We start from the raw sequence: 14,595 nt of genomic DNA on the forward strand, positions 1-14,595 counted from the left end.
ACTGAATGGTCACATTCTTGTTTTGTTTCCACTATTGTCTGGAAATCTGAGTAACTACTGGCATGAAAAACAGGTTTTAGTCTAACCTAAATTTACAGAAACATGAAGTGATGTCAAACCTTAGCCACAATAAAGTATAATTCTGGACATTAGGCATGCTGAGCTGATGGGGGCAGTGATGGGTAGAAGGATCCATTTTCAAAACCTAATTCTAGAGTGGTAAACTCCCTATGCTGCGTTTGTAAAAACAAGCATCGGTATCTGTTGGCGGTAATTTTGCGACGAACTCTTTTACAGTTCTGTGAAACGAAAGAGGAAGTGTAAAGGGCACAGACCTACCCTGAATTTCTCCTTGTGGATCTTTGTAGTACCACTTCTGCATGGCTTCATGGAACAACGGCATAGAGGAACCCTTTGCTCTGTGTTCTTGAATTTTTGCGGCTAGTCTTTCATCATCAAGGGCGCTGTCCTGCAGGTATGCGACCATTTTCTCTGCTTGCTGCAGGAGACATCAAAACCAGCAAGAAATACAAGACTTAGACGCGTGCTTAAAGATTTGAAAATGAGTGTGCCAAATACAACCACCTTGTACTACCCAGTGCTCAAGAGTGTACCAGGAATTACAGGCAACTCAAGGACTGGTGTAACTGCACCACAAACCCTGAGCTCAGTCTACCACCTTGTCAGAATCCTGAATAAGCACGGCTCACCTGCTTACGTAAAGCTTTAAAACAACTTACCAGGAAGGTCCCACACAGCATCATGGTGAAAAATACGACAGGTATGGGAGCACTAGCATGAAAAACGCTCTACATCCCAGCATTACTAAACTTTCATGAAACATACTGGGCATATTGTTTTATGGTTTCTCAAGGCAAATGGTAAGGCCACTTGACAGTCGTCACAAGCACTAGGATCTCTAGCTCTTTAACACTGGGTATAGTACCCCCATTCAGAAAAATACTACATAGGCTTGAATTATTGTCCAAAAAAATAATGGAGGGAAGAAAAGCAGCTTTCAGTGTACATTGTGGAGTCTAAAGCTTCAGCTGCATTTCTGTTTTTATGGGCTTCAAATATTTTTTGCATTCCACATTCCTCCAGTCTCATGATTGTCAACAACAAAGGAATTTGAGAAGTTTTACCTGCTCTAGGTGTTTGAGGCCCTCTTCATCATCTGGGTCAGTAGGAATGTTGCCCATGCCTGGAGCAGCTGTGACAGGTGTCTGAACTGGCCGCAGGGCAGGATTTGAATTGGAAACAGGAGGAGAAAGATGAGCAGGAGAAGCTGTGTCTGCAGTAATCTGTGGCAAAGGTTGAGCAACAGAAGCCAAATCTAAAGAAAAATGTTAAAATTAGTTCATTATCTTTAACATAAATAAAAACTACTTAAGAACTTACTGTAGAAAACATTCAACAGCTCAAAATTAGCACCACAGCAAAAGTATTTTCAGATCTGCCTGTATGTGTGACTGCACATTGGTACTGTTAACAGCACAGGCACCCAACCTAACTTCAAGGAACAAACAGTTTAGTTCTAACAGTGCAGAACCCAGCACATTTCAGCATAACCCATTCCCTGGCCACATAGATTTGTCCAGACTGATCTGCTCTGCCACAATGAGGCACATCCACAACTAGCTCATGTTTCTCAAGACTGCATTGCAATGTGAAGTACCAGTGCACTGCAAGCATTTGAGATGGTATATGCAACAAATCCTGTATTTATAGACCAGTTGGTGAATTCAGGTTTTTCATCACCATAATCTAGTCCTTGCCTCTTAAAAGAGACCAAGACTAATCATAACAAGTAATGGGAACTCAGTAAATTTATCTATCAAGTTTATTACCTTCCGCTCTGTTGGACATTTTGGCTGGCGGTGTATTCTCTGTTCGATTCTCCTTATCTTCTGTTTTTTCTGTTCTTTCTGGCACAGACTCTTCCTTCCTTTCAAAAAGGCTCGTCTGCAGCGGGTCTGGAGGCTGGGATTTCGGTGGGGTATCTGACCTGGCAGCCGGTGAAGATGTTTGGACTGCTTCTTCCACTGCTTCTGTAACATTGCATGGTTCTGCGTAACTGAATTAATGGAAATTCTACACTGCAGCATAGAACAGATGCATGAGAAGTCCCCCTTACCTGGCACTACTCTATCTGATTTCTCCCCCTCTTTCTTGATGCTCTTTTCATGATCTTTGGCTTCTTCATTGTGGCTCCCTTCAGAGTCAGATCTTTCTTCCCCTTCCTCCACAGGTCGGAAGTCCATCTCCTGTTCCTCAGGGATTGGCTCCTTCTGCACCTTCTACAAAGTCAACATAATCATCCATAATCCACCAGACATAACAGGACATTTGCTCAATGTGAACAAAGGGCCTAAGACAGCTTTTCACCTTTAAAGAGAGAAACGCTCCAGAGGAGTCAAATGTTCCCATTTCTTCTTCTGCATCTTCTAAGCACCACTCAGGAAGACTGTCCCTGTCGTCATCCATGCTGCCACTCCCACACCGTACTCGTCGATAACCCCGTTCATCATCTCGTTCCCGGAAATCAAATTCAAACCTCCGCCGTCGCTCCATGTGTTCTCGCCAGCCTGCAGAACGAGGGCCGTCTAAGGTGGGGGGAAAGTAACTTTACAAGACAGTCCCGGGGGTAGTAGCTGACTTGGAAGGGTGAAGGGGTGGGTGAAGAGATGAGAAACAGTGACAGAAATTCAGAAAGCCCCTACAGGGAAAAATCCACCTATGAACAGGCATCTTAAAGGACAAGGGAAAGAAAAGGAGTATTTTACCATTAAGCAGGAGACTTTCAAATATTCTCCACTGTATATCCCCACATTATAAATTGTATCGTGAGCATTAAAAAACCCACATAAGGCTAAGAAAGCTGGGCTACATAATCTAAAACATGCTGGAGCACCAAAATAAGACAAGCGACACTAGATGCTGATTGAATTTGCCAGCCAGACTTAAATCTTTTTTGGCATCTTTATATGTATAAGATTTTATATTTTCTTTTAGGCAATCTGCAAAAGTCACATCCTGAACAAATCACCCGTGCTTTTTTCCTCTTGCCCTCAGAGACACTTTTGTGCATATACATGAAAAATGGACTGACTGTTCAAATACCTTTGAAAGGACTGTTAAGTCTCTTGAATGGTATTTTTTTTAGCCATGGAATACCGAAACTTGGAATGATAATAAGAAAAGAGGGAAAACTTTGCTAATTCAAGTATAAATTTTATTTCACTTTTCTTTCTAATCTATTCAGAAGACATCTTCATTCAGCCAAGCTTAAAATCCTCTGACTGCAATAATGCTACTTAAACTCTAAAGAACTTGCTGCTAAGGAAAACAAATTGGGAGTGAAAGGATTGTAAACAGCTTTCCATCCAATAGAAGCTATCTTTACCAGAAAGGTGCAAAGCAAAAATGAAAGCACCTTAGTTTTTAGTGCTTTGAGTGGTGACTGTGTTCTTTTCTGGAGAGAAAAAAAAAAACAAAAAACAAAAAACAAAAAAAAAAACTTTTGTTGGTCTCAGAATTTGTGCAATCAGTGCAGTCTCACTGTTTATGAAATGGCTACCAAAAAAATCACAGTAGAGAGAACTGTTGTCCTCTGTTCCATTTGCTTCATACGAATGACGAATGTTTCCACATCAACCCTAAGTATTAATATTAACCATGCAAAAATACACCTTTGTCTCACAAATACAGGAAATGTAAACCAAACTCCTTCTAGAAACACTATGAACATTAAGATTATATTTTATCAAGGAAACACAAAAGGTTAGACTTTAACAAGGCCTTCACTATACCATAGTGATTTTGATACCATAGTGATATTATTTGCAAATAATTCCACTGTATAACTTCATCTATGCTTCTAGCTAAGCCTTGGAAACAAATAAATAACATTTTTGGTATGCAAAACTGTAAATCAATGTTCTGAGGCAACCTTTTTAAAGTCATTAAGGAAAGATATAAGACACAGTAAGCTTGTACTTATCCCATCTTTTCTGCCTGCCTTAAAGTAGTTCTTAACATCTTAAGCCTGTTATGTCAACCTCTTGTTCATCAATAACTTCTCAAAAAATATGTAAGCAAAGACAAAGGCTCACTGAAGAGGCACTAATGGAATAAGTGCTTCAGAGAGCTCAAGTACACTTTTGGACACTTAAAATTCAGCTGGACAGGGTGCTGGGCCATCTTGTCTAGACCGTGCTTTTGCCAAGAAAGGTTGGACCAGATGATCCTTGAGGTCCCTTCCAACCTGGTATTCTATGATTCTATGAAGTAACCATTTCATGCAACCTCTTCAGAAGAGGATGCCTGCATCATGCCCCGTGCACCTCTGCCCACAGCACCCTGGCCTCCAACTTAGTGCAAACTCGGGAGGTGCAGGTTTCTAAGGGTCTTTTCAAGCAAGTCGTATGTATGAACATCTCATTAAAATGCTGCTCAATTTTAAAAGAACAAAAGCATCTCTGGGATCAATCAGCAACTAAGGAGGACAACACAGTCTACCTGGAAAAAAAAAAAGAAAAAAAAAGAAAAAAAAAAAGGCCTGACACTGAAATTCCACTGACATGTCATCAGAAGCAGCGTTAGATTTACTTCCCCCCTCCTCATCAGAAACATCAACACATCAAAACCAGGACTTCCTTTGGAATCGGAAGGCTTTTTCCGAGGTTTAAGTGTGAGAGGTCGCTGACAATCAGACTGTGTTTCTGATTAACACCACGGGCAGACATCTCCTCAGTACAGCCAGCATTGTCCATGTCAGGTTTCCCAACACGTGGAAACAGAGCTTTGGCCTGAACCTGGCAACGCCATATCATATAAACAGATTAGTATCTCTGCCTGTTCGCTATCCTGGGGCTTGCAAATAGCTGAGGATCTCTTCTTCAGCTCTCTTTTGTATAGAAGAGGAAAATTTGGTATTAAGAACTTTCTGTACAGCCATAAATGGGCCATCTTGAGACCATGCACTGAGAAGAACCTCCACTATTTTTATACAGTTCACATCCTGTGTAAGAGCACACGCTCTTCATAGTGGGACCCAGAAACATAGTTTTTGAAGGTGAATTCTAAGCATTTTGTTAATTCCAGGTATCTTCAAAGTTCAAATTAGTAAGTTAAAGAGATTTTGTTTATCATACGGTCTGCTTGCAAAGATTTAGTCACACAACCTCCTTTTATAGCCCACACATTTTCAGAACTAGGTGGACAGACGAAGAGATAAGTGGAGCAGACACATGCCCTTCTTTCTTAATAACAACAAAAGTTTATAAAAGCCTAGTTAGAATATAGTGAGCAATTCAAGTGTGAAGTACAGGGCCACCAATCTTTAAAACAAGTCAAAAGTAAAGACAAATCTTAAATTCTTACCTGAAGTTTTTTAAACCAATGGTTAGGACACAAACATAGCTTTAAATTCAGTCCTGTAGTATGATTATGCATCAGGTATATGATCAAGATTCCAAGTTAAAAGAAATAATTTTAAGCTAATTGCAATTTAGGGTGACATTACAGGTGAAAGACTACTGTCTGCTTCAGGAAATCCAACTACACTTTAGTCTCAGTTATTAATACCTATTTATCTCTTAAAAGTTATATTCTCTAATTCAGAAAAGAAATTTCCAATGTATACTAAAAACAATACTAAACACTAAACTAAACAATACTAAATACTAAACAAAAGACAAACAAATAGTACACATATTACTTTTTTGGCATATATTGTATATGAACCTAATTTTTATTTTGCTCAATTTCAGAGCAAGATTCTCGAATGTACTTTAGCTGCTTTAAGATATTCAAGAAGCACAAAGCCCCCCAAAAATAAGAAGTCTACTTGATTCACAGCAGTTGATTCTGAAAATGGAGTGAACCAAGACGAATTTGAAAAGCTTTTCAAGAAAAGCAGCAACCAAAAAAATCTTTTTATGAGATTACAGACTAAGGCCTCTCTAAAATGCTTTTCAGGAAAAACATCTTAATAGAGCTGCTTAAGCGAAGACACAAAATCATATCAGAGAGAAATTTTAGGTAAGAAGAGATGATTCCTATTTCTTAAGGATGACTTGGTAACAAAAAAACCAAAACCACCTATACATCTTTCACTAGTTTTGAGACCAAAAAAGGTTTGTATATGTATCTGATAAAATGGACTTGCTCTGCAAATTTAAAGGGCAATCAGTATGAATGCAAGAACCAGAACAATAGAGAGAAGGGGTCTTTTATGTAAGCAGTCATTAAATCATTAAAAAAGATGGCTAAAAAAATTTTTTTTAAAAATATCAAGAGAACTTTGAAGCAGCCAGTGAATTTAAAGCTATGGTCACATTCTTCTTACAGATCGTTAACCCAGTCTAAAGATCCTATTCCACATCTACAATAGCAACGGTACCACATTTACCCAGAACAACTAGGAAAACAACTTTTGCATTGTATAAGCCAAGGAAAGATGTCTTCTCATCAGACTTCTAGTCCTAGTGTACAGACAGTAGTAGAAAAAGCAGAAAACCCCATAAACTCACTGGAAAAGCCTGGTGATGCAATCCAGAGAGTTTTCATGCTGCAAAACCAGACAAGTTTACATCCTTCTGAATTAAGTAGTAGAAGGAAAAAAGCATTAGGCTTGTCTATTTTAAGGAGAAGTCTGACCAATTTGCTTCTTTCACTTTACTACCAATACTTACAAGATCTCTCACTTCATATAAGGCATAGAGAACAGTTTAAACACAGCATGGACACATGACAGATCCCTTCAACTATGTCAAGGGAATTACTTTAGCGACAATAAATCAGACCACAGAATCTGGGAAACTATTCTTACGGGCACAAGACTGCTTCAGCAGAAGCAGTCTGTCCTCTTGATCCTTTGTGCCTATTAAAAAAAAGCACAAAATGAGCAGATTTAGATCAGCCATCCTGCAGTAAACACAGCTGAAGGAGCAAGAGGAATTAAAAAGCTGGAAAAGCAATGGTCTGTGGGAATCAAAAGTATTCTTTGCTTAACAACAGAAGATAAACTCAAGCCTGACAACTGCTACGTTCTTCTAAACTGTTCTCACCCAAAAGGAAAAAAAAAAAAAAAAAAAAAAACAAGCAGTGTACAATCTAGTAGGGAGTATGCAGAGCCAAGTCAAAGGAAGGTCCAGCTAAACAAATGACGACAGTACTCTGAAGACATTTCTCTATTTTTAGCAGGACACATGACTAGTACTATTACCTAACAGCAGAATAAGTACAAAGAAGCCGTTTAAGCCATGACAATTTGAGTTAAACTCATTGTTTAAAGCAAGAATGTGATTAAAACCATTTTGATGGCCCTGTGGCTACTACTAACAGAAGAACTCAAATACAGCTCTGACCAAAGCTGAGACTAGTACAACACAGCTGCCAACTCAGTCTATCTCAAAATCAGCAACTTCTCTGCAGATTCACAGCCTTAGAACAGGCTTTTTATTATACCTGCTAAAACTAACTTGTAAGTGAAGTTAAGTTAGTTGTCTACTACAGCAAAAATTCAAATAAGCAGTAGTATTTCCTATGATGGAAGTAAGATGAATTTTCAAAACCTTCCTCAGAACATCTTCCAAAAAAGTTCAAGACACGAATGAACTTTGAGGTCTATGCTTCCTTTTAAGCTAAAGCATGCAGGCTTGTACTTGCAAAACACTCCACTCCTGAGTATCATGCTGCATCTGATCATCATGAGGTACAATCATAGCTGGCCTGATGTCATCTGAACTATATAACAAAGCAGCAGTGTTTAATGAACAATCGTGACCAAACACTGGGGAAAAGAAAGTCACATTCTTCAAAATTCGCCCCTTAGCCCAGCTCTAAATAGAGAACATCTGATAATAAATCTAGCCTTGGGCTCACTGCTAAATTTTAGTACAAGCTAAGAGTTGTTTGAGGGCAGAGTAATACACAGCTGTGGAGAGGGAACAGAGGTAATGGTTGCTCACAACCATTGTAGTACTGAAAGTCCTTTGGGGTGTTGAAAAGGGTGATAGAGGCATTGTAAGAGCAAGCGTAACTTTTTAATTGAAGAAAAGAAGTTGTCCACCTCAGGCCCGAAAATATCCCGTGCCTCCTTTGCTTCCCTACAAAGATGTAACAGTAGAAGAGCCACTATCTTCCTTTGGTTCCCCAGAAGCCTTTTGCAGCCAAAAGATACCCAAAACCAAGATCCCACAACAGGTATGACTGACTAGCAAGATTTTTTCCAAGTAGAAGGAAAAAAAAAGTTTCAGCTATACTACTCAAATACCAAGCTCTGCTTTGTATTTCTCCTGCAAATGCTGGAAAGCAACTGAACCAGACAGACTTTTGTCAGGCCAGGGAAGGAAAGGGTGACACCAAACAGATGACTGAAATTTAGTGAGACAAGACATCATGTAACTAAGAGACACATAAAGCAACATATTTCGAGGTTTTCCCAGGATGCCTCTTGGCATCGAAAACATATATGGAAAACTAGAAAGAGGCCAACAACCTGAATGGTTTAGTGTCAGCATCACTCCGCAGCCTTAGATATGCTACCTAATGTGGGTAACTTCTCTCCCCTCAGCATCACAGCCACAGAGAAACAGTACTATTTAAAACAAACAAACAAACAACTGATTTTACCAGGCACATACACACCTGGAGCACAACACAGACAAGTGCACACCTGAAAAATATTGTTCCCTTAAATATGTTAGGGTACTGAAGACATTAAAAAGAAAACAAAAGGCACATATCTTATGCTAATCGTTTTGTGACCAAGCACCCCATGTATGCCAAAACAGTATTTAATGACCAAAACCACATGAACCTTACCTATTTTTGTCCCAAACTTTATGCCACCTCCCTTTCCTCTGCTTTCCCCATGCCCTGATTCAGTCACTGTCCTTTCCCTATAACCATGGCTGCATTTTTCTCCAGATCTCCTCTCACCTGGACTGTGAGGGCGCCACCTCTCACCATCCCTCCGTGACCCAGCCAGTCGCCAGCCTCCATCATCATCCTCCCCATTTTGTTCCTCCCTGAAGATGCGCCAGTTCTCGCTCTCAGAGCGTATAAACTCATGCTTCCTCCCCGTTGTTGCTGTCCCACCTTCCTCAAAGTTTGGTCTCACTGCAAAGAAAACACATGCCAGTGAACATCCCGTCTTTGGGAACATAGAAACAGAAGGGTTGAAATCTTGCTCCCTTAGAGGCAAAAATGCACCAGAAGTAAGTGGTGATAACCTAGGAGAGGAATGGAAGTTCATGGAAGGAAACATGACAGAGACAGATTTAGGAAGTCCTTCCATGTCCGTACATACCTTGCGATGGAATGACTGAGGGGGGGAAAAAAAAAAAAAAAAAAAAAAAAAAAAACAGAAGAAAGCAAAGCATACAAGAAATTATGACATGGATAGGAAAGCCAGAGGAAGAAGAGATGACAGTTTAAGAGACATCGGGAAGCATAAAAGGAAAGAAGGCAAAGTGTGCAGAGAGAAAGAACAAACTGTTGTATCATGAAAAGTTTCATGCTAAAGGAAAAATGGAAATACAGTAAACCGTAAACATTACACATTTTATATAAACTAAACATATTTGCTACTTCTGTAATAAAAAGAACATGAGATCTACATATTTAACCCAATATGATGTACAGCATTCTTGCAATGTTTTAGGAAAGACTGAAAATTTAAAGTAGGATTAAACAAGAAAAACATAGTAGTGTTAACATTATCCTGTGAATCCATCTTCTGGAGAGCCAAGGATAGCATATTAAGAGTTAGAAGCAACTATGCTCAAGCTCAAGGATGAATCTACCGGAAGTTTAGGAGATAGCATAGTCTTTTAGTTCCTAATTTACATTACCTTATATTTAAAATAAAACATATAAAATCCTCAAGTACTTAATGAAGAGCAACACTGTCACAAAAGGATGACGTAAATATTTTTATGAAAAGAATCCAAATTATACACCAGTAATGCAGGCTAGACATACACACTGCTTTCACTGTTGATGCATCCTGACAAAGATACACTACCATCAAAATAAATGGTAGTACTAGCTTCAGGACTTCTGGATTTTTTTTATTTCTTTAAATATGTTTAGCTCTGTAGCACCAGAATTCTCACAGGAACTATGGTGATGCCACTTCTTTGTTGATACTATTAACCAGTGTTAACCCAAAATTGTGTGGTTATCTACAAAAAAAACCCCACTGAAGTACTAGAGAAAGGTATACTTTATTTTCCTTCTTAAAGTCTTAAAATCCAAAAATATATGACGATACTTGGTGAAGATTGTATAGTATGCCTGCTTGCTTAGACAGGAAGAACAAAAGAAAACATGACTATGCACTAAGATTCCTGGGGTGGAAAGGGACATTTTAAAGATTTTAGTTTAGGAAGGATAGGAGATTGCATTCCATCTTCTTCACACCATGCAGCTTTTTCAGTCAATGAAAAAATGAGGAAACAGAGTACCTGAAATTCTATGGCATACCAAACCTCTGTTTAGAATTCAGAAATTCTTCCTACATAGAGATATTGCACTCTGGAGACAGAAAACACACACTGCCTTTGGACTTGGCATATATTTTGGAGAAAAACCAAAATCCCTTCTCCACCATCTCAAAATACTGGAGGAAAAAAAACTTTCTTTCTCCAGCTCAAAATTTTCCACAGTATATTGTTTAAGGGAGGGACTATAAAGTGAGAAGGTACAGGTGGAATTCAATCCAGAGTACAAAATCCAAGATGTTTCCAGTTTCCTGTGCTCCAGGTTCACATGAAATCCTTTTACCACTGTCACAGGAACAAGTTTCTACAAGAACTTTCAAGACAGCAGGGCCCTTGACCTATCAAGCAGACAGAAGATGCAGGAAACACCCCAATGTTTAAGATGCAAGAGTTCTTCCACCCTGATGACTGCAAGTGACTACTTGAGGCCCTCAGAAAGGTAACTGGAATACCTTCATCCCATGTTGTTTCTATATAAAGAGATAAAGCACATTGCCTGTTGATACCGATCACGTACTTTAAATTAGCCAATCTCAGCTATGAAGCCTATTATAACACAGATACACATTTACTTCATTGAAGGGGACATCTGGCTAAAGACCACTTCTGTACTTGCTGGGCTTTGAGAACAAAAATTTTAAAACAAGTGTATTTTGGAAAGTGTCTGGTGATGCCGGCTCTGAATAAAACAAAATTGCTGGAGACACTCAACTCCCTTCATTTGGTAGGTGCAATGCTGGCAAATTTACTTATCTGGAATAGATAAATCTTTGCAGATGAAGGTCAGCCACATTCTGTTTTCCCATGCTTCACAGAAAATAAAGGAAGGCAACAAACTAGACAGAAAATTAAGTCTGGGAAACACAGGTGTGGTTTTTTTTTTTTTTTTTCATTTTAGATCTCTGAAAAATGTCACATAGAAGAACGTCACAGGAAGTGCAGGGAAGCCTCTCAGTATTGCTCCTTGGATGGGCTTCACGTAGTAGAAAACTAGGAGACAGAGCTACAGAGCCAAATCAGCTGAAAGTAAAACATACAGAGCTACTGGCCCAGGAGAGAGGTGCAATCAAAGAGGCCAGATGAGCCTAAGACCCAGACAATAAGGAATATGCCTCATTCTTTCTGAACTTATTTTTAAAATGATACAAGAAGAAAAATGTAATTTTTTTTTTAATTCTGCAGCACAAGACACTAATTTTTCCTCACTAAAACAGTTACTGACAGAAAAAAGTTACTCCATTTGCTATTTTGAGACTAGAAAAATATTGGTTTTAGAGATATATCTATTCTTTTAATCAAAATTCAGAGCTGCTACCTGGCACTCATTCAGCAACATTAATTCAAGAGATTTTGGATGCTACCAATTAAGAAAAAAAGATGTTATTTCTTTCCATTGTTATTATTCAGTTAAGATTCTGGAGACTTTAATACTGGCAAGCTATCAGCTCACAGGCTCTGTTCTGCTCTTCCAAAAACATTTGGGGAAAAAAAAGTTACCTAAAGAATATTGTGAAGCCTACTTTGCCACTGAATATCCCTATGTTCTTAGCCCCTCTGCAGATATATACATGGCAGGCATGGTAGGCGTACTGAAGGCACCTCAGGTTTTCTTAGTCCTTAAGACAGCTGGTTTTGCTCCCAAGAACTCAACTATCAAAGTCAGGTTTTGTATTCTGAACTTGCAGAAAATGGCATCCCCATTTGCTGCTGTGGGGTTTGAAACACACATCTCTACAGAGGTAATGAAACATCAAATGCTGTTCACTAAGATCAGACACAAGTGGGATCCCGCCCCTCTAATTTTAAATTCTACAGCATTAGAAATTTAAGAAACAAGAAAAGAATCAATTATAAGGGGTCGGTATTGTATTCATCTGAGGATGGCATCACCTGTGATTCTGAAACCTTTCTAAACACAGCAGCACTCCAGTGTGTCACATCAGATGGCTGTTCTGATACCACACTTCAAGGGAATTAAGAGAGAAAATGCAGTATATCATGACATACTTAAGTTTTCTGGTACTAGGACACCATAGCAAGCAATATTCAAAGACAGTAAGGTATGTGTCAAAACAGATCTGGCATTAGATGACCCTGAACATTAGATAGACCAGCCAAGAAACTAGTTCTTTACAAATACAAACCAGTCACAGGTTAAGGTTCAGAAAAATCAAGCTACCCAAGTGACAGAAAGACTATGACAAAATTATATACAAGAGTACTCCTACAGCTTACATCTAAATTCATAACTCCCAAAGTCCTAGCATATTGTCTTTCCAAACTGTTCCTAGACTTGAGAAGACTCATTTCAGCTGAAATGACTTAGGTCAGAAAGTCAGTATTTGGCAATGTTTTAAGGATGAAAAAAACCTAAAATGCAATCTATGGTTTTGCCTTGGACTAATTGACTGGACTTCCTGAAGAGAAGGAGCAGTAAAAGGGCACCTCTGTTCAAGCCTGTCACAAAGCCAGCAATGGTGTTTACAGAAAACTTCAGCTAGAGCCTAGTGGTATCCAGCCAAAAAAGTCTACAGCTGTGCAACGCTGAGTTGAAAGGAGACTAACTGCGAAGAACAGGACTGGGATTCTGGGACCTAGCCCCGTGGCAACACATTTACGAAGAGGACTTACTAACAGAATGGCAAATGACTGCTGTTCTCCATGCTGTCAGTCCATGTTTCCTATGACATGCTCACTGTTTGGAGAGAACAGGAAATCTACGATTGACAGCAACACTGTTTCCTCTAGAGGGGAAAAACTAGGAGAGTCTATTAAGTGCTTTGACTTGCTCTCTTCTTTCTGCTGCATGCTGCACACTTCCTCAAGAAGAGGATAAAAAGAAAAACCTTTGCAGCTAGTGTTTTTAAAGGAATGCAAATAACTTTGCCTAGATGTGTAATTTTGTAGCTCATTTTACAGAAGAATAAAACAAATGGCCTTAAGATGATGTTTCTAAAGAAGGACTACCTTCTCATTAGTGCAGTATTTGACATGCTAGGGACGCTATCATACATTGTGAAGCAATTCACTTGTAACCAAAGTCAGTGACAGAGATCGGAAGTTCTGATGCCCATTTTTAGCTTCACATTTTCTCTTTCTCCATAGAAAGACCAATAGGTCTCAAAGACATACTACTCAAATATCACTCCATATTTTTTTTCACTAAGTTGACCATTATCCACTGTCATGAGTATGGGTGAACCAGTAAAATCAAAAGGAATTAACAAGAGAGTTTAATTCTATAACACACACCTGGAAATCACATACTGTAGCTATTTCATCTGCTGTAGGATTGTGTTAGATTTTCAATCCATTCAGCTGAACCAGATTAGAAAACCTGTGACCGGACACCATACACTTTCTACAGTACAAAATATGGTTTGTAAGAAAATACTGCTTGTAAAAAAAAAAATCCTACTTGTGAATAACAGAGGCTGTCTGTAGTGGAAGTTCAACTTTGCTGGAGTACAGAGGGAAGGGTGAAAGGCAAGTCACATTGTCCCACAGGCTTGCCACAGTGGTGGGAGTCCCCTTGCACTACATTATTTACCCTGGTTCTGAAGGTCACACTATGCCTATCACAATTTTCAGTGCTGTGCCTGAACATGTATTAAAATGTTCCATACTAATGAAGCAAAGAATTAATGTTTTGCAATTCGGGGGGGGGGGGGGGGGGGGAGGAATATGAGGGAGGATTTTGTTTCCTAAGCAGGAAAGTCTATATTAATAATTTTCCCAGCAGGCCTTCAGTAGTTTTACTGCAAACAACCACAGCCTTTGTTTCTCAGATCCTCTTACATCTGACATTCGCTCAAAGCCCTCACATCAGCAGCTCACCAAGGGAAAAAAAGTGTGAAATACTGCTGCATTACAAAGCTGTCCTCAGAGTTTGGTTTAGTAGTGCAGCACACTGACCACTCTGTGCGGTCATTCAGCTAAAACATCTTCCCTAAATAACTCTTCTCATTTGGTGAGAGACAAAATAGCTTAAAGTGGAAGTGGTTTCATTTACTGCATGGAATCAGCAACCCACCTAATATGCATTGTTTCATTCCTGTGATTAATTCCATGTTTTCACAAA

At 39.1% G+C, this 14,595-nt stretch overlaps 1 protein-coding gene across 3 annotated transcripts in view; it reads right to left on the bottom strand.

Annotated features, from left to right (window-relative positions):
- GIGYF2 (GRB10 interacting GYF protein 2) overlaps positions 1–14,595 on the bottom strand; it is a 78,017-nt gene that overhangs the window by 18,344 nt on the left and 45,078 nt on the right. Inside the window, exons 8-13 of one of the 3 annotated variants that reach the window (XM_082320519.1) lie at positions 8,950–9,129; positions 2,389–2,588; positions 2,138–2,300; positions 1,851–2,069; positions 1,146–1,336; positions 340–499 (exon numbers count right to left, since the gene is read on the bottom strand). In XM_082320519.1, coding sequence (XP_082176645.1) covers positions 340–499; positions 1,146–1,336; positions 1,851–2,069; positions 2,138–2,300; positions 2,389–2,588; positions 8,950–9,129 — 1,113 coding nt within the window. Of the gene's footprint in view, positions 1–339; positions 500–1,145; positions 1,337–1,850; positions 2,070–2,137; positions 2,301–2,388; positions 2,607–8,949; positions 9,130–14,595 lie in introns of all 3 variants that reach the window. The other 2 variants (XM_082320518.1, XM_082320517.1) reach the window with 2 other exon arrangements.

The sequence above is a fragment of the Platalea leucorodia genome (assembly GCF_965183815.1).
Source record: "Platalea leucorodia genome assembly, chromosome: 8".
Taxonomy (NCBI): Eukaryota; Metazoa; Chordata; class Aves; order Pelecaniformes; family Threskiornithidae; genus Platalea; species Platalea leucorodia.